The 27,022-nt window shown below is 37.6% G+C and overlaps 1 protein-coding gene across 10 annotated transcripts in view; it reads right to left on the reverse strand.

Moving 5' to 3' along the window:
* Window positions 1-27,022, reverse strand: part of SLIT2 (slit guidance ligand 2) — a 265,913-nt gene that overhangs the window by 45,517 nt on the left and 193,374 nt on the right. For 5 of the 10 annotated variants that reach the window (XM_071556715.1, XM_071556718.1, XM_071556724.1 and 2 more), the window contains exons 16-25: window positions 26,516-26,533; window positions 25,286-25,436; window positions 19,532-19,606; window positions 14,311-14,454; window positions 12,588-12,731; window positions 11,289-11,455; window positions 10,378-10,510; window positions 3,815-3,883; window positions 1,366-1,437; window positions 1,071-1,142 (exon numbers count right to left, since the gene is read on the reverse strand). In XM_071556715.1, coding sequence (XP_071412816.1) covers window positions 1,071-1,142; window positions 1,366-1,437; window positions 3,815-3,883; window positions 10,378-10,510; window positions 11,289-11,455; window positions 12,588-12,731; window positions 14,311-14,454; window positions 19,532-19,606; window positions 25,286-25,436; window positions 26,516-26,533 — 1,045 coding nt within the window. The remainder of the gene's footprint in view (window positions 1-1,070; window positions 1,143-1,365; window positions 1,438-3,814; window positions 3,884-10,377; window positions 10,511-11,288; window positions 11,456-12,587; window positions 12,732-14,310; window positions 14,455-19,531; window positions 19,607-25,285; window positions 25,437-26,515; window positions 26,534-27,022) is intronic. The other 5 variants (XM_071556716.1, XM_071556719.1, XM_071556720.1 and 2 more) reach the window with 2 other exon arrangements.

Here is a 27,022-nt window from a genome sequence, read left to right on the forward strand (position 1 = left end):
TTTGGATTCAGAGATAGCAGAAGAGTTATTATTTCTGAATTTTTCAGCAACTCCCTAAAATTCTCATTTATTATGATCATATGTTCTTTTTAATATTTCATGGATTTGTGGAACATACAGGTATTGACTGTTTATTAATGTAAGTATTAAGATTGTTGTCCTATTTGACAGTAGAGCTAGAGAATGAAAGACTTCATTAAGCATCCACACTGGGAATAGGGTTATCTCTCTTGTAGCAAACCTGCACCAAAATATCATTCCTTTTCTCTTAATTCATTCAGTTACAAGAATACCTAACACATATAAAATTATCCGTATTTATAATAAATAGTTGAAGTTATGAAAGCACACTTAAATAATACCATGCTTGAGACATTTAATCCAACTAAGCTCTTAAATGGTTATAAATTACCCAAATTAAGGCAAAAATTACATGTTCTGCTGGGGACTTTGAAAAAGAATTTTTGCAGGCTTTTTTGTTTTAATGACAAACTGAAGCTGTAAATTAGACTGACTGTTCTTTATTTTCCTTTGTCCTTTTTGTGGCCTTTCAAGCACGTTTTTCCTAAGGGTAAAATGGAAAGTTTTCTTGGAACCAAAAAGTAATGTTATTGATTTTCAATACTTAACCATGAGGTCGTTGTTTTGGAAATACTCCCACATTAAATGAAACAAGACAAAAAAAAATGGTGTTGGAATAAAAATATTCAAAATTCAACTGCAGAGCTCCCTCATATATACTGAAGGAATTTAGGCATATGGCATTTTTGCTCGACTTTAATGTGTATAACAAGGAAGAACACAACACAAAAAAGAAATGCAGCCAAAATTAAAAAGAAAAAAAAAGACAAGTGTATGTCTGCATATAAAATGTTCTCCAGGGTTATGAAACTTCTTGTGAAGCACTCTGAGATTATACCTCCCAAAAATGAAGCCATTTAGATATTTAAGGCTATTTAATTATCACCTCTCAGATATTTGACAGGTTTTCAGAGCTGCTATGGATCTGCTATCTGCTGTACACAAATAAAAATTCTGCAAAATAGCAATGGTTAGAAAATAATACTTACAACAACCTAAGTGATTTCAACCCATCAAAAGTCCGTGCAGGGATGCATCTTAGGCGGTTGTAACTAAGAATTCTGAAAAGATGTAAAATACTGTCAGCAACTACACCAGTCATTCAGTAAACAATGTAGAGAATTATCAAAATCAGCTTTTGCACACATAGCTAGTTAGGAAACAAGTTATTTTGCAGCCTTCAAAAGAAGCAAGCTTTAATATCAACTAAATGCCCAATCTTTCCAAGACAAACCCCCCCACTTTAATGCTTTCAAGGAGTCACTGTTACATGTTTAAACTTACAAGGTGAGCAGCTGAGTCATGTTGCTGAAGCTCTGATTAGAAAGAGTGCTGATTCTGTTGTTACTTAAATCTCTAAAAAATAAATTCAGAAATTCAGACCTTAAAATGACTGCCCCAGTCATGAAACACTGTAAGTTAAACTGACAGACACATTATTTTTATTAGTAGAAATAGTATCATCATTGATATCAGTATTTAAAGCAGCACCTATTTTCACATGCCATATACAAGCCCAGCAAGTGTTTAGCTTGATCAATGGAGAGCACTTTCATTTCAACACAGATGAAAAAGCAGCACAATGCATTCTTATACAATAGCAAAGTCCATCATGCTACCAAGTTAATAATGCATTCCTACAAGAACTCACATACAAAATTGAAAGTGATGTTTTAAAGAGGAAGCTATTCTAGTCAAGTCCCTAATGACATCTGAATAAATATCATCTAATACCCTACTTAACATTTACACGCTGAAGACATCGAAGCCCAGAGCTATTGTTGTAAAGAATTCTAAGATTTATAGAGAAAGACTTAACATCTTTCTCCTTCAATATTCTAATGAATAAAATCCTAAGCACAAGTATGCTGGTGTGAATACTGCCTGTTCTTTATTCTCTTATTGTCCTTTACTTTTAATTTTATATTGACTGTTTCACTATTGCTTACTGTTTTTTGTGGTGAAATACTGCCTTTGTTTCTGAGGGACCTTGATCTTTTAACTTAAGAGTACTGTTGAATAGATATGCAATAGACATATTTCTAAGCTTGAAATTTCCATGAAAGACAACTGACTCATAATAATAAACATACTAGGTAAGTATAATAGAGCAATCTATATAAAAAAGAAAGTAAAATTTAAAAATAAACAGATTTACTTGTTAATCTGGAACTCAGGAGATTCATATGTAATTCTTTGTTTGGCCACAAGGACTATACATTAGGGTTTTGTTTCCCAGACACATCCAAAGAACACTCTCAGATTCATAACAGCAGTATGACTAAACACATAAAAGAGTTTAAAATAATGTGCCTCACAGGTCTGGTAAATGGAGACTCTTGATACTCATTTGTATTTTATTTACTGTTCATCTTTAATTTATTGTGTTACATTTGTCTGCAAAATTGTTTGTGTGAGTTTTCTAATTAGGAGGTACAGTTATACAATTTCTGGCTGTGTTCATCAAAACATGAGTTAGGCCATGAGTACCTAATTTCTGTTATAGAAGCTTTGTCACTATGCTTCTAATTAACCTCATTTTTAGATATGTAACTGGTATCCATTGATACTCTTGCTGCACACAGTCCAGTCTATACTCTTGCTTCTTGTTTGGAGGTTCCAAAGTATACATGTTATGTGAGCTGCAAATTAGATCTTGTATAACTTCTCTGAACAATTCACAAAGATTTCCTACAGGTTGTACACAGGATTTGCCTGAGAATATTGCAATTTTTTTTTATTTATGTTATTTGAAAAATACAAAAAGTTTTGAAAGTACTTTTTTAAATTTATGATTGTGACTAGTCTAGTCTAACATGTGGTATATAAAGGAGATCAAGCTGGTTTTTTGAATGCCAAATCATTTTCAAATTTTGAAGCAAGGCACTAAATCCAGTCAAAGAGAAATTTAAAGCATTCTGTTATTCCTCTACTTTTAATTCTGATTATAATGGAACCATAAACTGCTTTCAGAGTATAACACAGTACAACCCCAGCTGGTATAAATTTTTATAGTCCTAACAAAGACCATGGAATTACAGCCACTTACATCAACAGTCTTCCTGTTTCTCTCACCATACACTGAAAAGGTACAGAAATCATATTCAAACCATTCATGAAGTAGAGGTAATAAACTTTAGAGAAGCTAATGATTTTGCCTCAAATCACATAGTGAGCCTGCAACAGAATTATCAGTAAGGCATCTTAGACAAGCTCTCTTCTTGAGTCATGAACACCACATATTGTGGGAGAAACAGAAGGAGTTACATTCAAACTTTACTAAGCTGTATGTGGCATTCCTATATGAAGCATACCATGGAGCAAAGCATATCACTGGATGCTCCTTCTTTAAATTAAATCATTCTAGTGCCTTCGTGGAGCTGTGTTACAAAATACTCTATTACCCTAACACCTTACCCAAATTACCCTGACTTTATATGACCTTATGTCTCTTTTGAGGTTAGCTATAATTTCTGCTTATTTACTTTGTGATATCATCACTGGAATGAAATACTCCTGTTCATAAAATGAGTTCAAGTATATTACACGTGGGATGTGATAAGTAGAATAAAATGTCCTCAGTTATAAAACATGGTTGGATATTATATTTGCAGAAAGATATGATACATTTTACAGGCTTTTCTTAAACATAAAATCAGGTGTAATTGAGTAGGTTATTATGTTTCATTTTGTTTTTAATTCCAGTAGAGAACATTGCTCTAAAACTACTTACATGAGTGTTAAATGCTTGTAGTTGGAAAGCTCTTTCGGAACAAGGGTAAACTGATTTCCATCCAAATAACTAAAACAGAAAAATAAAACAAAGAGTATTATGTATTCATTGAAATAGTAGCATCTTTATCCAGTAATCTCAGAATCCAACAGTAAAGCTAACAGTAAATGAACACACATTGTTTCCATTTTATAAGAAGGCTTGCTAACAAATTTTAGGTTTTAGAGATACAACTGAGGATCTATAGCCTAAGATCCAAATGCTACTGTATGATATATAATTAATATTATGAAATAACAGTAATAAAATCTAACTCTTAAATAATAGTTTCTATTATTTCATAAAGACTCTGCAAAATGACGTCTTTATCCTCCCCATTTCCCACACACCTACAGATGGAAAGTAAATCTGAATTCTGCAAGTCACAGTAACTGTCGATTTTGAAATATCGTAAGTAGAATCAAATCCTGACATTCCAGAGGTAGTCCTTTAGAGTAGAAACAGCAAGGTCTAGTCTTAGCTCTAACAGAAAATTCATTTTTCATGTCACTAGTTCAGGTCACCTTTCCTAATTTATCCCTGTATATTTCCTGATACGTCAGTATAACATACTACAATCCTGTTTTATGGAGTATGTTAGGGACTAAAGACAGTCATCAATTACTCTTCACTAGAAAAGCTAGATTTTTTTTCTTCCCTAGCTAGATTTTTTCTTCCCCCCTCCTGTATTATATTGCTCACTCTTCTTCCATGCTCATAATTCTCAATAACAGACTTGTTCATCCTTAGAGTTAATGAGTGCAGAGCCATCAAACTGTATTGGCACCTGCATTACAGGTAAAGGAAGGTAACAAGCCTTGCCTAAAAAGCTTCCAGTGTGCACCCAGACATGACAAAGTATGAGTGCAGGGGCTCTTCACATAACCAGGGCAAGTAGTTTAGAGACGATAAGAAGTGCTGAATTTACCTGATACTTTGAAATGAAGCAAATAGCGACAAGAAGATTAGGGGTCTTTAGTTTCTCAACCGGGGCAAATGACCTGCTGACAGTGGTATTACTTATGTCTCCTGGAACCCAAGAGAAAACTACACTCTCATTATCCCTATACAAAGGGGATATTTTAGCCACCCAAATACTTGGAACATGCTTGAGTTAAGAGCAGGCTTTGATGGAGACTTTTTTAGTTTTATTTTGAGCTTAATATCTTTACATTCTACAACAACTTTGGAAACTTTTCTCTTGACTAAATGGATGGGTTACAACACAGTGAAACTTAGTGAAATAACTATATACATTTAATAGAAAAGGTTGTGTTTTTTTTGGCCTTGGACCGTGCCTTTTTAGTGCTGCTTGCGAAATCCAATATATGTGTCTCAACAAGTTTTATGCTTACACTACGTTAATGGCATCACACAAATGGTGGTGAATAAAGCATGGCATCAAACAGGTAATTATTAAAAAAACACCAAACAATTTTTTAACTTTTTGAAGAAGTAAGTATTTTGAGGAAATTCTTTTATTGACAGATAAACTAGGTTATATTGCTTTAGCTTCATTAGGACTGAAGTACTACAAGTATCCACTTGTCTGATAAAAATTTCTCCTTGTTCAAATGAAGCAACTATTAAGATATTTTATAAAACACATGAAGGGTACATCTCAGAAGAGCTATTCATGATAATGAGCAAGAAGAATCAACCAGTATGCAACTGTTAACAGAAACCACCTCCATTATCCTTTTGAAAAATATGCTAAATTTTATGCTTAGACACTAATTAAAGAACAAAAAATAGTACACAAATGAATTTTCAGTCACAGGGTTCCACTTGCAATTTCAAAAGCATCTGTCTTCAGCTGCTTAGTTTTACATTGTATTGCTAATCTTACATTGCCAAATTGAATTTATTATACCAGATTATATTCAATGAAGTCATCTTCTTGCAAAAAAAACTCCGAAACAAAAATATCACCAAAACTAAACCCTAGTGAAGTAAATCATTGGCTTATATAGCTGGGTGCTAATTTGAGTTCTTCGTAATTTCATTTTCTTAATAACTAAGGCCTTTTGGATGCTACTAAGTACCAGACTAATGGTGGACATCTCTGAGTCTTGTCTATAATTCCAAACTATAAAACAGTTGATTCTTTTAGTGTCACTTAAGTCACTTTTTTAGTGACTTAAGATACACAGTTATGATGTCTTCTGGAAAAGCACTACATTAACCAGGCATTATGAAACATTATTAAATACTTGGCATATGTAACAGAAACCAATCTTTTTTCTTGTAAATAATTCCTATCTATTGCTTTCAATATTGTGACCTTTCTGATCAAGATTCAAAACAAATTATTAACTCAATTTTTAGGTTCATATTTTCCCTTTTATACTACATAAAATTGACTCATCTAGTCTTACAAGTAGCTTATTCAGTTATAATCTTCAAACAATACGTGAGGTAGCAAGATCTTTTTTATATCAATGTTAATGTCCACCTGCATATTCAAATTACAACTTTCATAAGACACAATCTTAACCATATCTCTCATAGAAAAATGTATCAAAAGATTAATAAAATATCCCAGATTATAAAAAACTGCCTAAGTGAAAAGGAAGACTTTCTATTAAAACCACTATTTTTGAAATATCACAAAACTATCATGATCATTGAATCATAGAATATCCTGAGCTGGGAGGATCACAGAATCACAGAACCATTAAGGTTAGAAGGGACCTCTGGAGATCATCTGGTCCTGCCAAGGCAGGGTCACCTACAGCAGGTGACAAAGAAACATATCTAGGTGAGTTTTGAATGTCTCCCTGTGGCATTGGGGGGTAGGGGAAGGTCCCCACAAGTCTGTCTGAGCCAGGGAGCACAAGGGACACAGGTCTCTTTATGCAGAGAGACTCATGACGAGAACCCTTTATTGGAAATCACAAGGCTTTTATAGGGTCCTGATAGGAAGGTGCTGGAACTGCGACAGCATTGGATAAGGGCTCTAGTGGAAGGCAGGGCTTTAGGTGCCAACTAGCCAATAGGAAAATGAAGGGACCAAACCCAACAGAAACCCAGGGATTGGGGATAGATGGGTGAAATAACCAATGGGGTCAGGAGAGAGGTGGAAACCAACAGGAGTGACAGCAAAACTGCTGCAGGCTGCACTGGCTTCTCGAGGCAGAGGGGTCCCAAACATGGTCCCGCCCTGGCTCATCTCACCAGGTACAGCCTCACAGCCCATCCTGCCTGGTGCACCTCCCGCGTTGGCACTGCGGGGTGGGAGGGCAGTGGGGGGTTGGATGCCACCTGGGCAGGGACATCCTGGCCCAGGGAGACAACGCCCGCCTGTGCCTAATCAGCAGAATGAGTCATTGGTGACAATGCCTCAGGGGAAGACAGGAGAGGGGGGTGACAACCCTGCAGGAAGGGGGGATACAGAAAACTTTCTGAACTAAGCACCGTACAGGTAAAACACGTAACTTTTGAACTCCAATAATAAGTCTCTCATGTATGCAGCTGGTCAGGTCTGAGCAGCTTGCCAGCGCTGTTCTCCATGTAGGTTTATAACAGAACTTGCTTTTTCCATATTTCATAGTCCTCTTTGTTTCCTACATCTCCTGAGTGGGAGACTTCATGACCTCTCTCAGTAGACTGTTCCAGTGCTCTGCCACCCTCAGTGTAAAGAAGTTCTTCCTCATGTTGATGTGCAACTTCATGTGGTTTATTTATGGCCCTTGCTCCTTGTCCTGTCACTGGGTACCACTGAAAAGAGTCTGGTACCATCCTCTTGGCACCTGTCTTTGAGATACTCAAATACATTAATGAGATCCCCTCTCAGTCTTCTCTTCTCTAGACCACACAGGCCCAGATCCTGCAGTGTCCCCTCATAAGATTCTCCAGACTCTAAACATCTTAATGACTCTCTGCTGGAGACCAGAATTGAACACAATACTCCAAAAGTGGCCTCACACAGGCTGAGTAGACGGGGAGGATTGTCGGAGGAGACCAGACTTATGAGGAATTCACCAAGTGGCAGATATATTACAAATGCTGGGTGGACGAAGATGCGGAGGCCTGAGACCCCAGGGAGCGCATGCAGCGGCTGGATTGGGACCATGGGGGCTTTCAGATGGACACTTCCCCAGTTTAAATGTTATACCCTTAATGTGGCTACCCTGGTTATTTTTCCCTTAGTCATTCCTTATCCAAGTTTCCTCTTCCGACAAAACCCTCTGGGTCGCAGCCCCCTGTCCTGGCCCGACCTGGCCATGGGGGCGGTTGCCGGCGTGGCCACCCACAAGGCACCGCTGGAGCCTGGGCGGGGGCTGTCCCTGCCTCAGAGTGCCGGAAGCCCTACGGTAGAATTTCCCCGCCCACCTCGTTCTCCTATTGGTCCTTTTGCCGCTCCTCCCCTCCTTCCTTCCCTTCGTTTGCATGCACCCAATGAAGTACGTTACTCTGCCCCATCTCCACCCCTCTTCCCCGCCTACATCCGGGGAATTCCCATGCTCTCGTTAAAAGCTAGCGTGCAGCATTAAACTTGGCTTTTCCTCGTGCACTCCTGGCAAGTGCAGACTTGTTCTGTTTGGGGCGGTCACCAGGCCGAGGGCGGGAGGAGCCGACCTCGCTTCTAAGGGGCTTGTTCCTAGGGAGCCCTGCTGGCCGCTTTCCTAGCCTTGCTCCTGGAAGCAGAATCCTTTCCACCGTATCGGTGGCTATTTACAATCCGCTGACAGAGGATCCCCTTCCTTGACCTGCTGGCCACACTTTTCCCAATGCACCCCAGCAGCATCAAGTCCAACTCCTGGCCCTGTACAGGACAGCCTCAAGAATCACACCATGTGTCTGAGAACATTGTCCAAACACTTCCTGGACTCTGCCACACTTGGTGCTGTGACCGCTTTTCTGGGGAGCTTGTTCCAGCAGCCAACCATTTTCTGGATGAAGAACCTTTCTTTGCCATACTTTTGCTTCTGACTGAAGTGAAACTGACAGGCTTGCAGTTACCAGGGTCTTGGTTACCAGGTAACCCTCTTACCCTTCTCAAAAATTGGGACAACATTTTCCAGCTTCCAGTTGACTGGGACCTCTCCAAATTTCCAAGAACACTCAAAAGTAATTGAGAGAGGCCAGAATTGAGAAAGTATTTGAGAAATCAGCCAGATTTTGACTACTCTTGGATTAATCACATCAGACATCATAGACTTATAGACCTGCATAAATTTGGGGTTTGCTGGGAGTTAATCATTCTCACAGTCATGATGCTCCAGCTCCAGGCACTGGGACTCTCAGAGCACATCACTGGTGTTGAAGACAACTATGCGAAGAAAGCATTAAACATCTGTGCTTCGTCTATGTCCTTGTTTGTGAGGTGACCATCCTCATCAAATAATGGATCAGTGTTATTTCAGGATTGCCTTTTGCTTTTAACATATTTAGAAAAGCTGTTTTATTGTCCCCAACAGTACGGGTCACCTTCAACTACAACTGGGCTTTGGCCGCACCCATTTTCTTCCTACAGTGACAAGGAGTGCCTCTGTATTCCTCCCATTTCACTGAACCTTTTATCCACTGGACAAATGCTTTCCTTTTTTGCCTTAGCTCCAGAAGATCCTTGCTTAGCCCTGGCAGCCTTCTGCCTTACCTACTTGACTTTTGACATTTTTGAACTGCCTGTTCTTCTGCTCTGAGCAAGTGGTACTTGACAAATGTCCACCACTGATGGACCTCAGTACCTTCAAAAGCATTTCTTATCCAGAGCCGAAGTTTTGCTGACACTTTTCCTGTCAACAGAGATTATAAAGTCGACTACTTCATGATGACTGTGGCCAAGATGGACATCATTTACCAGTTCACTCTGAAGACCATCTTGTTAACAAGTAACAAATCAAGCAGAGCACCCTTCCTAGTCAGCTCCTTAAGTACCACAAAGTTATTATCCAGGTGTTTTTGTAATCTTCTGGACCTGTTTGTGCCAGCTGTGTGGTATTCCCAGTTAACCTCTGGTAAGTTGCACTCCCCAATAAAGATGAAAGCTGTTGATTTAGATGATTATGGTTGTTGATTTACAGGTATAACAGCATTGATTTAGAGGTATAAAAACCATGCTCATTATGAAAGTTTGATAATACATTAATATATTGTTTTCTTTTTGCTTTACCATGTAATTGAACTTCATTCCTTCCTAACCAGTGACCAGAGATGAATCAGATGCACTGTTGACCATGATTTAACACATTTTGACATGATGTCCACATTCAGTTATATGATGGTTCAGTGTTGGGGATATAAATTCTGAGAGTGATTACAGTTTTATATACATATATTTTTCAAGCTTTTCAGTAACAGATAATTTTCAAGAATGTTTTGTGACTTACAGAGCATTGTTAATTCAAACTTAACCTCAAACTTCTCAAGACAATGTGAATGTCTTTATAAAACAGTAGATTAACAAAATTTCAACTGATCTACTGAATCCAATTCTTTGTTTTCTTTTCCTCTCATTCTTCCTGACAATACAAATCTGAGATTAATTTTCATAAAAGGGAAAAAAGGGTGCCACTTACAGTTCAGTTACATCTTTTGGGATGCCTTTAGGCAGAGCTTTTAGGCCTTTGTTGCTGCAGCGAACTACTGTGTCCAGACAAGTACATTCTGCAGGACAGCGGGAGAGTGGAGAGCAGCTATTGTCATCATTTCCTGGTTAATAAAAACAAACAGATGCTAAGCTTGCTAATATATGTCACTTCGGTATTAGCAATAATAGCCTACGTGGATTTTCTTTAAGTAAACTTGTTATTTCTACATTATAACATCTCAAGATAGGGAAAAAATTACATCATCTCTGTAAACCATTGCTCCAAGTAGTTACAGTTCAAGTGATGCTTTATTTAGTACAAAGCTGTTTTACTAGGTAAAAATGCTATTATATGGAAAAAATCATTAAAGAAAGGATAAAGGCAGAAATGAAAGACAATACAATTAAAACACTATTAAAACCAGTCTCTTTAAAAATAGATACATCTTTGAAAATTGAAAAACTATTACTGTAGTAAATGGAAGCATGTGTGAGAGATGCAAGATAGCAGCCTTTTTTTTATCTTTAGGTGCTGATGAAGTCCCAAGCTAGGCAAAATGTCACATTATTTGACAAAGGAACCCAAAAGCATGCTTTATTCAAATATAAGCATGTGAAAATATTCTCATCTGAACTATAAAATTTGATCTTTTTTTTTATTTCTAAATTACCATTTCAAATACTAAACATAGGCATGAAAAGCTTTTAAAAGCATATATAAAACAGTCTGTGCTTGCTAGTCATCCAAAAATTGGTGGAAGATATTTAAACTGACACAGAAACTGAGCATGAAGTGCAGATTAAGTTCTTTAAAGCACAACCCTCTGGGATCTATGGGAATTATGCAGCTATACATATAAAAGCTGAAATTATAAAAGGTTCAAATATTAATTTTCTTACCATCATCACATGTAAAATCCTGAATTGCCACATCCTGGATAGGAATCTCTTTAAGGAAGTAGGGCTTTTGGCAGCGAGGGTTCCCAGTCACGATGCGTTTCTTCCTTAGCCAATCTCCAAGCCACGCAAGATGGCAGTTGCAGTTGAAGGGATTGGCCAAGAGGTTTCTGAGAACCACAGAAAAGTTTACCTCAGATAACACCATTTTTTATCCAAAGTATACTATTTCTATTTTCAAAAAGCTGAGCTTAAACTCTGTTCTTCAAACAATAGTATGTACAAACCATAGGAGGAAGCTGTAATTTAGGTTTTGTGTGATGAATCCTGATACAACTCATTTGGAAATAATTTAAAACTGTCAAAGACCTGACTTCATGTCAAGTCACTCTGTACTGATAATGCAATAATTTCATATAGAGATGGAGGCTGATTACTTTACATTATTAGCTTTAAGCTGACAACAGCTATTCCATTAATTTATCATCTCAAGATTTCCATCTTTTATTTGCTCCAGAGAATAAGTTTCCTATCTGAAGTGACAGCTAAGTTGATTACATGCCAGTTACAGAAATGAATTTACTTCTGAAAGACACAGTACTTTTGGCATCTCCTTACTTCAGCACAAACCTATCAAGAATTCCATTATTTATAAACATGTCATCTTTAATATGCAAAATTAGTCACTGGGTACAAGGTGTCAGATTCTATGTAAAAAGAGGATTAAGTACTTTCCTGAATGATGATATCTACAACCAGCATTTCTTCATTAAACTGGCTGGCAGCTTTGCTCACTGTTTTCACTTCCCTTCAATTACATCACATTTAAATAAAAAAGGTGTTTTTGTTTTTGTGGTTTTTGTTTGTTTGTTTGTTTTTTCACAGAAAATGAGACTGAAGATTCTCACCAGGCCTAAGAAATTTATGATAGCAACGGGGTAGCACAGGGCAGAAACATGGTGATTCAACCTGCTGTGATTGTGTGCTGCTGACCCAAAAACGACTTTCCACCCTGTTTTGGAGCAGTGGACTTCTGTGAGGGAGGCAAGCAGGATTTTTCCTGCCTTCTCAGGCATTTCTGGAAACCAGTCTAATGCTGCATCAAAGGGCACCATGAAGACATACTCTCCATGTGCCCAAGATGGTCCAGAGAATGAACTTTCTCAAAAATCCCTTTATGAAGTCTTTTTTCCCCTTTGCTTTACCATATGCTGTGAAACTACACAGCAAATCACTAAGTAAAATGCCCTTAAAAGTTCAGAGATTTCAATTTGGATATGGTAAGAGATGACCATGACTTACAAGGTAGAGAGTGAATGCAGTGTGTCGAAGGAGCCGGGTGCCACGGTGGTGATCTGGTTGTCGTACAGCGAGAGCAGGCGCACAGAGCTCAGGCCTGTGAAGCTGTCATTTCCCACACAGCTCACTCGGTTGCTCCTCAGCATTCTGAGAAAGAAGGACCAACATTTCTTAGCTTAGCCCAAGCAGGGGCCGGAGCTGAAGTGGTTGCTGGAGCAAAGGCCAAGAGGAATGATTCCAAAGGGGCTGCTGCCAGTGAAGGGAACACAAATGCAGTGACCCCTGTGCCACCTGTCCCCCCACTGAAGGGACTGAGTGCAGTGTGTGTGGAGGGCACTGGAAGACAGAAAGGTGGGTGCATGGGTAGGTTTTAAAGAGACAGAGGGTGTTTCACAGAATCACAGAGTGGGTAGGATTGGAAAGGACCATTGAAGGTCATCTAGTCCAACCTCCCTGCGTAAGCAGGGTCCCCTAAAGCATGTTACTCAGGATTATGTCCAGATGGCTTTTGAGCAACTCCAGAGGAGACTCCACAACCTCTTTGGGCAACCTCTCCCAGTTTTCCGTAAGCATTTTTCCTTTCAATGAGTTTTTAATTGGCTAGAAATAAAATTGATTGAAATTCCCCAGATCGGACATACACAGCAGCTCCATCTTCATGTTTCCAAGGCTAATGACTCCAGAACTTCTATGTATACAGAGAGATACTTGTACCAGCTGACTTCCTCCTGAGGTCCCTTTGACCCCACTTTTCTTAGAACAAATTCTATAAACTACTTCTACTGCATTCTGAAGCATTTCATTTCAATGAAATCAGGCTACCCTGACTCCTCAGCATGACTCTAAGATTTAAAACAAATTTCACAATACTAAGCAAGAAACACCTATTCTAAAATATCTCATAAAATTTCTACAAAACTTACAAGCTTTGAAGGTTGCTGTTCTCCTCTCTGTCCATCAAGAAACAATAATTTTATCCCATGCTCTTGTCTAAGACTAGCTGCCTTAAACAATTTTAACATCTTTTACTGCAAGGTTAGAAATTGTAGATGGGATTTATTAAACACACCTAATGTCTATATACAGCTGAAGTCCCAAAGACCAGTTAATCTTGACTCTGCTCTTCAGATCAGAAGAACAGGCTCTCTGAAAAAGTCCAAGAATCTGTAGATTGTATAAACATCTTTCTTTTGAAAAAGAGCTGAACTGCCTCATGGAAAGAACTGAACTGCCTAATGGAAAGAATGAAATGAGTTTAAGCTATAGAGTTTTTAACCCTCCCTTCACAGTTAAAATGACATAAAAATTACTTAGGAGAGAATAATTTCCCACATTTCAATATCCATCAGAACAATTTTTCCTCTAGCAATATTCCCAGTAATGGTTGAGCCGAACTGAATCAGACTCCATTATGTAAAATGTGTAATTTCCATGCAAAATTCTGTTACTGTGATGCAGATGATAATTTCCATTTCCATTTCTGACATTGGATGTTTACCCATTCTCGACTCTTTAATCATTTTAGAGGGCACATTTTACCCATAATTAATAATCAATGAATTAATATAATGTATAACTTCTTACTGAATAGAAACAAAAACTTAGGTATGCTTGATTAATCCATAGCTAATTCTCCAAAATAATTTTTTTTAGGACAGATGGAATATTACTTTCAAAAATACCTGGAAGAAAGGAAGAATAGAAACACTCGAGTAATTGCACTTACAGTGTTTTGAGACTTTCCAGTCCTTTGAACATTTTGTGTCGAACACTTTCCAAGCGGTTGCTAGTGAGTAATAATTCATTCACACCAGAGGCTCCATCAAAGGCCCCTTCTTCAATATCTGTAATCTTGTTATTGCTCAGGTTTCTATTACACATTAACAGAAACAGAGAAGAACATGTTTTCTTTTATAAATAATATAAATTAACTGTTAATTGCTACAGACTGTATAATTCCAAGACACAGAATCATAGAATCAATAAGGTTGGAAAAGACCTCCAACATTATCAAATCCAATCTGAATGCAATAACCAAGTTATTGTGTAAAAGCAACATAATAAAATATAATTCAAATCCATAAAAGCAAAATTCAATGCTCTTCTAATTAAAGAAGTAAAGATTTTTAAAGCAACCTTTGGAAGTTGTTTTTAAATAATGGCAATTATCCAGTCCACACCACTGCCACACAAGACCGTATTTTCATAATTTTGAATCTTATCAGTAGCTGTATACTTTTTCAGGTCCCCAGTACTTGTAGCATTTTTAGATGAATTAATAACAATATGGTACTGTATGACTACAGCACAACTAACCTCTCCGATTTCTTTATTTTATCTCAAATGTAAGAAATCAGTATAAACAGCAACATATGCAAACGAAATGTGTGAATGTAAACAGTACATGAAATGGTAATAATTTATGACTTTACTCAGTAAGAAGGGATTGTATGCAAGATAGTTCATTTATCTGCAATTTGCATGCAAAGTGGATCAAAATGTGGGAAAATGACCTAAGATACTGCCAAAATATTTAGTGTTTGCTAGTTCAGTTGAAATATGGAAATTATCCCAAATGGATAGTAACTGTACTATACATACACAAAAGAATACATATTCAATAACACACATTTTCTTAAACATTTTTCATGTTATTCTCATTTTGTTTTGTTTGTTTCATATAACTATTTACACATATTACAGAAGTACATATCTACACACTAAACACTTGCAATACACTAGTGATTTTTCAAAAGCTCTTAAAAACACTCTGAGACAATGTAAAAGGAAGTGAAGCTAAAAACCAATTGTGCTGGGAAGAAAGTCAAACATTATTTGCTGCAATTTCTAGAACAGCATTTTTGTCATCCAAAACAAGAAAGATACTATTTGTTGAAGCAAAATTTTTTTTGCTTGCCAGAATGAACTGGTACCCTTATCTAAGACATAGAAAACAAGGAGTTGTGGCTTAATCTTTAGTACCGACTACCCTCTCTAGCCTAGCTGAAATTTAATGTACACCTTGCCTGTGATGAATGATGACATCAGAATTGTAGAATCAGTTAGGTTGGATAGGACCTTTAGTATCATCAGGTCCAAGCATTTAACCCAGCAAGTTCTCCTACAAAAACAGGTCCTTGAGTCTTTAAAATCCCTCCAGTGATGGTTGACACCACCACTATCCTTTATGGCCTGTTTCACTGCTTGAGAGTCCTTTCCATGAAGAATTTTTTTCCTAGGATCCAACCTAAACCTCCTCTGCTGCAATTTGGTATCATTTCCTCTCCTCCTGTTACTTGGGAGAAGCAGCTGACTCCCACCTCACTACAGCCTGCTTTCAGGCAGTTGTAGAGAGTGATTCGGTCTCTCCTGAGTCTCCTTTTTTACAGGCTAAACAACCCCAATTTCCTAAGCTGCATCTCATCAGACTTGGGCTTCCCACCCTCCAACAGCTTTGCTGCCCTTCTCTGGAATCACTCTAGTACCTCAACGCCTTTTTTGTAGACAGGGGCCCAAAACAGTACACAGTACTCCAGATGCAGCCTCATCAGTGCCAAGTACAGCAATCACTTCACTAGACCTACAGGTCACACTACCTCTGATATAGGCCAGGATGGCATTGACCTTCCTAACACCTGGGCACATGCCAGCTCCTGTGCACTCGGCTGTTGGCCAGCACCCACAGGTTCTTTACTGCTGGGCCACTTTCCAGGCACTCATCCCCAAGCCTGCAGTCATGCATGGGAATGTTGTGATTGAAGCGCAGGACCTGGCACTTGGACTTGTTGAACCTCATACTGTTCACCTCAGCCCATCGATCCAGTCTTTCCAGATCCCTCTGTACAGTTTTCCTACCCTTCGGCAGATCAACACTCCTGTCCAACTTGATGGTGTCTGCAAACTTGCAGAGGATGCATTTAACCCCCTTGTCCAGTTCATCAATAAAGACTGGCCCCAATATTGAGTCCTGGGGAACACCACTTGTGACTGTCTGCCAACTGGATGTAACTCCATTTGCCACCACTCTCTGAGCCTGGACATCCAGCCAGTTTTTTACCCAGTGAAGCATATGTCCATCCAATCCACAAGCAGCCAGTTTATCCAAGAGAATGCTGTGGGAAATGGTGTCAAAAGCTTTGCTATAGTCTAAGCAGACAACATCCATAATCATTACTTTCAGTTAGTTCACAGTGGAGCTATTCAGTCTTCTGTACAGTGCTGCAGACAAGCAAGAAACTCATTATTTTTCATCTCAGCTGTCTTATGCATGTCAAGCCCTTAGTTTCCAAAAATCTTTTTTTTCTGGTGTAACACAGATACTACTTCACCCACTTAACACAGATATTTTAAGGATTAATATTGCATAGCTAATCAATGTTGCAGTGCATACACATGCTTTAGCAGTGATGAATCATCAAATCAATGATACATTTAGGCCTCAATTTTTCAATGTCATCTGTGCAGAAAGACTTTGCACCTATTTTGAACCTCTAGAAGAAATATGAGCTCCACAAAAATACAGAATTCACTCATATTGGTGTCCCTGTAACGTCAGTACCGCACTGCTTTCCAGTGATGCTTAAGCAGTCACTGTATTCATCTCTGAATGAAAAAATGTTGTAACAACTGATAACTATATTAGGAAGTTACAGAACAGTATTATTAAAATAGCTAACTTTTCATTAACATTTTTCAATTTTGTCCCTGTCTCTTCTCAATTAGCCAGATACAAAGCACGTGGGAGTTCCAGTAGACAGCTACACTGAAACTGATTAACACTCTTCCTTTTCTTTCTTTTGTCTTTCTCAAGTTAAAAGAATTATTCTTAAATATGAAGAAGTGGTCTATGTATCAATGTGTGTGCATGCACATGTATGTATGAAACATCATTTTCTTTATTTCATAGAACCATACAATCACAGAACAGTGTGGGGAAAAATCCTTAAATATCATCTAATTCCTCTGCCATGGACAGAGACATCTTCACTTGACCAGGTTGCTCAGAGCCCCATCCAACTTTGCACTGAATATTTCCAGGGATGGGACATCAACAACTTCTCTGAGCAACCTTTTCCAATGCCCCACCACCCTCACAGTGAAGAATTTCTTTCTGATATGTAATCTAAACCTACTCTCTTTCAGTTTAAACCCATTCCACTTTGTCCTGGCACTACGTGTCCCTGTAAAAAGTCCCTCTCCATCTTTCATGAAGGCTCCCTTCAGGTGCTGGAAGGCCAAAATTAGGTTACCCCGAAGCCTTCTTTTCTCCAGGCTGAACAAGCCTAATCCTATCAGCCTTTCCTTGTAGCAGAGGTGCTCCATTCCTCTCATCATCTTGGACTTGCTCCAACAGGTCCATGTCCTTCCTGTGCTGGGACCCTAGAGCTGGATGCAGCATTCCATATGGGGTTTCACCAAAGCGGAGTAGAGTAGAGTAGAGGGGCAGAATCACTCCTCATGACCTGCTGGCCGTGCTGCTGTGATGCAGCTCAGGATATGATCGGCTTTTTGGAGTGCACGTGCCTATTGCTGGCTCATGTTGAGCTTCTCATCCAATATCCCCAAGTCCTCTCAGGGATGCTTTTGATTTGTTCATCCTCCAGCCTGTATTGCTATTAGGAGTTGCCCTAACCCAGGTGCAGCACCTTGCACTTGTTCTTGTTAAAACTCCTGAGATTCCCAGGGACTCACTTCTTGACCTTGCCCAGGTCCCCTGGATAGCATTCCATCTTTCAGGTGTGCTAACTGCACCACTCAACTTGGTGTCATCTGGAAACATGCTGAGGGTGCAATCGATCCCTTTGTCTATGCCATTGATGAAGACATTAAATAGCACTGGTCCCAGTATGTACCCCTGAGTGACACCACTTGTCCCTTGTCACTGATGTCCATTGGGAATGAAGAAAACTGGATATCTCCTGCATAGCACCAGAAGACTTTTGTGCCAGACACTCCTACATACTTAAGTATCTCAGCCCAATCCAAAAGTAGCAAGGTGTATTCAAGTGGAGTGGTCAAAAGAAAGTTCAATTTTGGTTACACATTGTTGGAGGTTTTAAAAATCTTTTTATCTAAAAAATCAGTAATAAATATTTACCTAATTGTGACCAGGAATGCTGCTAGAAAGGATCTGTATCAGGTTAACAATAATTTAAGTAATACTATTGCTCCCCTTGCGATTTTGGTTGGTAGTAATTTAAACTGACCATTTACAAATGGTAGTCACTTGGTGACTACAAAGCAGTGATCATTAAACTGTTCTATTTTTACTTGCATTTTTCTTCACTTACTCTTTATGTTTGGATTTAATCCTGAAAAGATTGAGTACAGAGTCAGTAAGTCTATCTAAATAATCTACTCTCAAATATGTCTTTCACATAAGCTAAAGAAAGATTTCAAAGATTTATTTTTAGTAACCACTTCAACTGGTAAGATTATAAACTCCTCTTAGAATATTAACTGTTAACATGGACTTACAATGATGAGCTATCAAACCATTTTTTTCTCAGTCATTTTAATTTTGATATCCCTCTCACCTAATGACAGTTTAATGAAGCACAGAATCAAAGGCTTGTCTTTAATGTGCTGAAGGAGGCAAAACTGTCTGGTTAGGGAGTAATACAGGAAGTTACAAAAGATTACTGGAATCTTTTTTAAGCAGCTTATACTGCGAGCTCCCTGCTGTGGCTGCACAACAGAGCAGCTGGATGGACGCTGCCACGAAGGTGCCGCAGCCACACACCAGGAGAAGCTGCTGCTGCCAGTGCCGAGTCCCATAGGGAAGAGCTGCCAACTCTGACCTACCTCAGTGATTAATTTAATCCCACTCTTGATTTTCAATTAGAATATACTGAATCTTTTGTAGATAAGAATGAAGAAAGGTGGAGAGACACAGCAAAGAGCTAACACACTGTCTGAATAGACAAGGTCACTGAAGTTGCACTTACATTTTACGAAGTTGAGGAAGTTTCTTAAAGATTCCAGTAGCTTCCAGGACGGAAAATTCGTTGTTATTTAGTCGCCTAAAAGAAATTACATCAAATTCAGAAAAAATGTTCAAAGCATTGGTGCAGAATGTTCTACATTAAATAAACTTTTCAGACTGGCTTCACTCAATAGTTGGTGTTTAACTGGTAGCTATTTCTTGTATACTGACATTTCTAATTCTGATAATTCCTGTGAATGAATATTCTCCATTCCTGTGAATGAACCTTCGCATTAGTTAAACTTAGGCATACAGAAGACATTTTAATAACCTGATCACAAAATATTATACAACTAAAATTGCAGAGAAATATAAGATGATGTTTTAAATTTTTCAAACAAAATGTAACTAAGGAAGGATTCTATGGCAATTTATAAATAAAAATCTTTAAGAAGTACATGTAAACCCCTGAAGATTAATTTTCTGTTCTCTAAAGGATATCAGGTGGGGTCTGCCAGGCATCTGGAGGTATTCACAGAACACTGTTTACAAGAATGAAATAATTGCACAATGCTTCTTCTGAATAGGGAATGAAACACACTGCACAGGTCTTCCCAAGAATTTAAAAACCACTTCTTTCATGACGGTTTATCTTCATACTACTATGGTTGGCACACATATATTGATTAAGGAAACACTATAAGAAGGTATACAATGAGGAGCAAATATTAGGTGGATACTTATCTTTTCTGCACAAGTATCAAGGATGTTCCAGCACAGTATACCTTTAGCAGTTGCTAGGTTAGGGGACTATCTATATTTCAAAAAATATCTGCATTGACCCAGAACTCCTTATTTCCTCTCTTGAAAAGAAAACGGAAATTATGCATTTTAGATCCTTTATATTTACCATCTTACTAAGGAAGGGAGTCTGTCCAGCTTTTATTTAAAGATCTTATATAGGAAGGAAGAGATGTGACTGACACTGTGAAATGAAATGCAGCATAATTCTAAATGCAGAATGCTTTTCAGAATTGCCTTATTGTAAGACAAGATTAAAACTTCTCTAGAATATAAAAGAAAGCTGCTTGTTCATCCTTCATTCCTGTTCATTCTCAGCAATAGCCAGAAGGGAAATTAAGGTTGTAAACCTATGCAATAGTTTCAACATGGTACCAAACTGAGCGGAGACTGAAGGAGTTTTTTGGATATACACAAAACGTTTGTATAGTACACCAAATTACAAGGAACATGAATTTCAAAAGATGTTACCGCCTCTGAAAATTAGCTGAATGACTTAATCTGACTTTTAGTGGGACCACACAAAATAATTCTTGCATGGTTTCAATCAACAAAGTTACTTCATCACTGCAAACAACCCTTTTTCCCTCCTGTCCATCAACAACAGAAGCAGCAAGCATTCTATAAATGCTGATATTTTCAAATACTTTCCAACTTCTGTAACATCTAGCAGAATGGCTCATTAATGAAAACATTTACTGATTCTAATACTTACTTGCTCTACCCCAAGCATATCTAACCCCATTGAAAAAGTCAACTTGATCCTTTCCTCTTTCCAACAATCTTTTACAAATTAAAAACAATTTACTTTGTCTCTCCCTCAAGTTTCTTTCCCACAAATGCATTCAACCTTTTCAGTTTTTCCTCAGAAGTCTTCTTTTCTAGATCATTCTCCTTGAAGGTTTTTCTAAGTGATCCATATCCATCTTGAAAAGTTAAGCCCTTGACACAGTATTCCAGCTGATATTTTACTATTGCTATATACATTAAAATAATTATTTTATATAATATACATACTATACTCATATGTACATCCCAAAGTGAAAATTTCAGTAGTTCCCAACAGCACTCCTTCACCTTTACTATGCGTGATAACACCATCATAGCCTTTTATCTTGAACTCTTTAATGGTTATTCTTCGATCTTTTATTTCTGGAGCTAAAGAGTCCTACATAATATCCTAAGTATATTTTCAATTTTTATTTTATTTAAATTTTAATAATTTCATTTAAATTAGTCACATAATGGAATCAAAATTATTAAACATGACTGGAAAATTAACAGATGTGATGAAATCTCCCTTCTGGATCTTAATATCATTATTTTTTGAGTCCAGTGCTCTTCAGTAGTAAAGATAGTGACTACAGTTGTTATCTGTCAATCCCTGGATGATGAAAATGATTCTTTTATCTGGTTTATTCAAAGAAATGTCCTGAAATAACATTCTGAAAACAAAAATGTAAACAAAGAACCATTTGACCAAGACGTCTACACATTCTGTTTTTTTGGCTGATTTGATGATTTTTCCTGTTTTAGTAACACAATTGCTAAGATACTTGCATGCTTTTGTACAATAGGTGAACCTTTCTGGTAGGCTATGTACTGCAGTGATATTTGTGCTTTTCAAAACTATCTTGTTTGGTTATCAGCTATTGTGAAATCATTACAAAAATTCAATCTATAAGACTCAAATGATTTTTATTTAGTGTTCTCCCAAGGGACTCTGGTTTGAGTGATTTATCAAACACTTCCTGAATTTTCCTACACATTAGAATGCTACCTGAAAATGATTTTATTTCTGGGGTGCAATTATGGACTTGTACTTTATATCAAATACTTCATTAGCAGATTAGACAATCTTTCATTGATTTTCTTAAAGACTGCAAGTGAGCAACAAAATAGGAAGTTAGAACAGCAACTGGCTTATTTATAACTTTTTTCATTTGAAAAATTAAGTATCTATCTTGACCTATATTATTATTTTCAGATTTCTTAAAAATGCAACTACCTTGAAGAAATAGCATTTTTTTCATTGATATCACTACTGTTGCAATATGCACAATGATCTTAATTTTCAAGCTGGGACTCAGCTCCAAACAGAACGGTATATAAATTAATCTAGCTTTCCTCATCACTTTTAGAAAACCATTCATGTAATTTGACTCTAACAAGTCTCTTTATCTCAAATTTGGTGGGTAAAAGAAAAGAAAGGCTAACTAGCTGCTACTCTCATATACATGCCAGTAAATACTGTGAACTTGATATCACAGAGTCGTCCTAGAACTGGACTGGGAAGTCCCACGAGAAACAACAAAGGCAGTGCATCAAAAATCAGGAATAACAAGAGTAAACAAGGGAAAGAGCTGTAACTTTTACACCAGTGAGACAAATACCAAAGGAGTGTATTTGGCTAGAGCAAATCGATTTTTTCACAGAAGTATAACAATGTAGAAATATTTTCTCTATCCTCTCTAGAATATTTGCAATGCTGTTGAAATTTTTATTACATCTTGAAGAACAATCTGTGCAGCCTATCAAGTATAAGGCTGAATGTTACAGTTTAACACCATCTTACTTGGATAAAGTGCTGGATAGAAAAGGGGACTTTAATGGCAAAAAAATGCAAAGGAAACAACAATGAAAATTGAAGAGAAATAGCTTCCATCTTGAAAGTTCCCACTTTAAAAGAATTAACAGAATTGAAAGGAGGTAATTAACTTCTGGAACAGCCTAAAGGTGGATTTTTTAAATTCACTGACACCTTCAAGCAAGGCTGAATGTTTTCCGAAAAAAATTGCTGTAACCAAACATGAATTATGCTTTAGACAAAAGGGTTTTTTGTTGATTGAAATTTGGGTGTTTAGGATACACAACAGTTGAGGCTTGATTATTTAATTGTTCCTTCTAAATTTAATAGGTAGGAATCATAATTACAGAAAGAAAACATTTGACAATTTATCTTCCTCATGTAAGTAAATGAATATTAAAAACAATTAAAATGCTAAATTAAGATTATTATTTCTTCAGAGCAGAGAGAATTAAACATGATTGCTTCTAAAAATCAAGACAATGCATGCTTGCCACTTCAACAACTCCATTTCTAATCTTTTTGTTCAGTAACTATCATTTATACGATCACTACTTTATGATCTCCTCCTATATGGTAACGTTACCTATTCCATCAGTGTTTATTCTTAAAGTAATTTTATCACAAAATATAGGAGAGAAAAAAATATGTTTCTCCACTGCAATCTATCTCCCTATACCCAAGACTGTATCAATTTTTTCTTCTGATTGTAATTCTCAGATTTGTAAAAAGGACATTTCATGATTTAACCCCAGCCAGACACTAAGCACCACATAGCCACTTGCTCACTCCCCCACCAGTATGATTGGGGAGGGAAACAGAAAGGTCAAAATGAGAAAACTTGAGGGTTGAGATAAAGACAATTTAATAGGGAAAGAAAAAGTCACACACACAAGTAAAGCGAAACAAGAAATCACTGCTTCCCATGGGCAGTCAGGTGTTTAGTCATTCCCAGGAGAGCAGGAGCCCATCACACATAACAGTGACTTGGGAAGACAAATTCCATCACTCCAGATGTCCCCATTCCCCTCCTCCTTTTCCCCCCCTCATTATATACTGTGCATGGTGTCGTATGGTCTGGAATACCCCTTTGGTCAGTTTGGGTCATCTGTTCTGGCTGTGACTCCTCCCAACCTCCCATGCCCTACCAGGATCATTGCCAGTGTGGCAGTATGGAAAGCAGAAGAGGCCTTGGCTCTGTGTAAGCTCTGCTCATCAGTAACAAAAACATCTTTACATTATCAACCCTGTGTTCAGCACAAATCCAAAACATAAACCCATACTATCCACTGTGAAGAAAATTAACTCTACCCCAGACAAATTCAGCACAGAAAGTAACTCTGAAGTTCAATTCCTTCTTCCAGCTCAGTGACAGACAAAAAGCTGTTTTAAAAATATTTCAGTTTTAAATTCCTATTCCTGTCCAGATATTCAAAATCATTAACAATAGTCTCATTATTTCATACCTTCATTGCCATACTGGTGCTTTGATGCCAGTTGTATACTGACTGTCTTTTAAAAGGTATGTCATCCTGTTGCTGATCTCACCCCTGTGGGTTACAGCTTGATCACAGTACTCCTGTCTCCACATTTCTGTCTCTGCTTTACTATGTCAAATCAAAGTCCCTCTCTTTTGTCCCTCAACATTCTGCCTTGTTCTTTAAATGGCATCTCTTTGGAAAAACAGCTATTTCCATCCACCTTTGCTCTGCAATGACAGCCACTTTTCATCTTTCTGCTGATCCTTCAAGCATCTCTGTATTGTCTATCATACTTTGCTTTGCACATGGGAAAACCTTGTAAGGCTGTCTTAATTTTATCTTTCACTCCCTCCTTGAAGACCACTGCAGTTGCAATGCCTATAAATCATTCCCAAATGGCACTAATTAAGCAAGTAATATCCTGTGACTTCTTTCCTGCCCATTCTGTTCATTATACTGTTATCTTTTAACCCAACACTGTCCGGTTTGCTTTATTTTTCAATGGTCTCCTGCCTAACATATGTAATGTGTGCTTCGCATAAGAAGAATCAGCTCTGTCTTCTTAAATGCCACTTTTTGAGACAGAGCCCTCTGGTTACTGGATGTTCTACTTTCTCTTGTAGGTAAAGCAAAATAAACCCCACTACCTTTCAAAAAAATCCTAGTGGGTTGCTCAGGTTCTGAAGCACTTGAAATATAGAAGAGATACCTTATTTATTTATCATGGGGTTTTAAGGCTACATGATACTGAAATGATGCATAAACAATTTTTATGCATATTTAGTCCTTTGATGGGCACCACAGAGGTTACTTTGCTGTTGTAAACAGTAAAACTATGATTTTACATTTCAAAACTTTAGTTAGTTTTTCCATAAGTAAAAAATGTCTTATTATGGGTTCAACTTACAACTCTGCTGTGTACTGGGGGATGTGATCAGGAATTTTGTTGAGTTTCTGATTGGAACAGTCCACTGTGGTCCCTTCACAGCGACATTTCTCAGGGCAAGTCAAATCTGCAAAGCAGTCTCCACTTAATTTGGACCTGTAATCTTCAGTGCCTGTAGAAGATTCAAGTCAAAACACAGATATTAAGTCAATAAAGTATAAGACTTGCTTCTTGTGAGAAGGTTGAAAAGATGTCTGCAATGCAGATAACGGGCGGGCAACTTGGGAAATGCATGATAAACTTTGTGATACTGAACAGACACAAGGGCTTCAAGAGAGGGTTAAATATAGGGACTTAAGATATGCTGGAAAAAGAAACTGAGACCAACTTCACATAACAGGATAACATTAACTTGAGCTTTTCACAGCTGTACTTTCTGCTGATTATGTTGTCAGCCAATCTAGCCTTGTTTGTAGCTAATTGCACAAATGCCACTGATTCTTTTAGAATTTATTTTCGTTTTCTGTGTCCTGAATGCCACCTTTTCTCTTTCTCTGGTTACAAATTTGCATTGTTGACTGGACTTCATTAACCTCTGTGATTTTTTTTAATAGTCCCAATACTCCACATCATCTCAACACATAAGATTGAAAGCCCTGTTTTCAGCTTTAATTTAAAAAATGTGTGATCCTGACTTAAGCCTCAGCAGCTTGCCATGCTGTAGAAAGCTGCGTGACGTTCCATGGTGCTTGACAGAACCATGTTTTACTCATACCTCACAACCACATGGTTAGATCAAGCACAACAGAAAATCTCGCTACGTTATCAAAACTGCATCCATTAGGCCAAGGATAAGAGCAAGGGAAAGGAGGAAGGAGTAGGTATAAGTTACAGAAGCATTTGAAGTTTAATACTTGCTTGCATGACATGGCATTCTTATTACTGAATGTCCAGTGCCACGGTAACAGTATCACTGTCACAGATTAAATAAAAATAAAAATAATTTAAAAAAAAGAACCACATTGAAAGTTTCCTCCACCATTTCCCAGAGTCAGTCAAAGAAAACATCCTAAACATGTTGGGAAAAAACATCCAGTAAGGAACTGAGGGTGGGTGACAAAGAAAACAAAAAGAAGCTGAAAGGACCTGTGGGTTCTTCTTGGACAAAGGTGAAAAGACTGAGACTAGTAGGAGGTGCATCAGGGCTGGGAGGTACACTGTGATTTAGCTCAGACACTGAACTTTACTTACAGCCAAAATGGTGAACTCCTGCAAAAGTAAAGATAGCCAAGAAGGAAAGAAAGACAGAGTAATCCCAATTAAGACAAAAACATGAACTAAGCTCTCATGTTCTCTATTCAACTTAAGTTTGATTAGAAGATGATGCTAAGGGGTATGGCCTTCAGCAGAGAGAAAAGAAAATAATTTTAAGCGGCTTTTCAAAATGAAGATAAAATTGGGGTTTATCACAGGTTTGATATAGGATGATGATGATGCCTCCCATGAATATTCTTCACTGTTTTGAATGAGTTCTTTAAAAGTTGGTCCCTAACAGATATATATGTGATGCCACTTAAATCCTTACTAAACCAAAAAAAACCCATATGAGAAACAGATTCATCAGGGGAGGAGAAAAAAACCCCACCAATAGCCATCACATATTGTTATCTGGCATTTGTAACTGTCTTAGTAATACATATGATAAAACTACTATAGAGTATTTCTATGAGACAGCAGATAAATGATATTTTTACAAAT

The sequence above is a fragment of the Pithys albifrons genome, chromosome 5 (assembly GCF_047495875.1).
Source record: "Pithys albifrons albifrons isolate INPA30051 chromosome 5, PitAlb_v1, whole genome shotgun sequence".
In the NCBI taxonomy this organism is placed as follows: domain Eukaryota; kingdom Metazoa; phylum Chordata; class Aves; order Passeriformes; family Thamnophilidae; genus Pithys; species Pithys albifrons.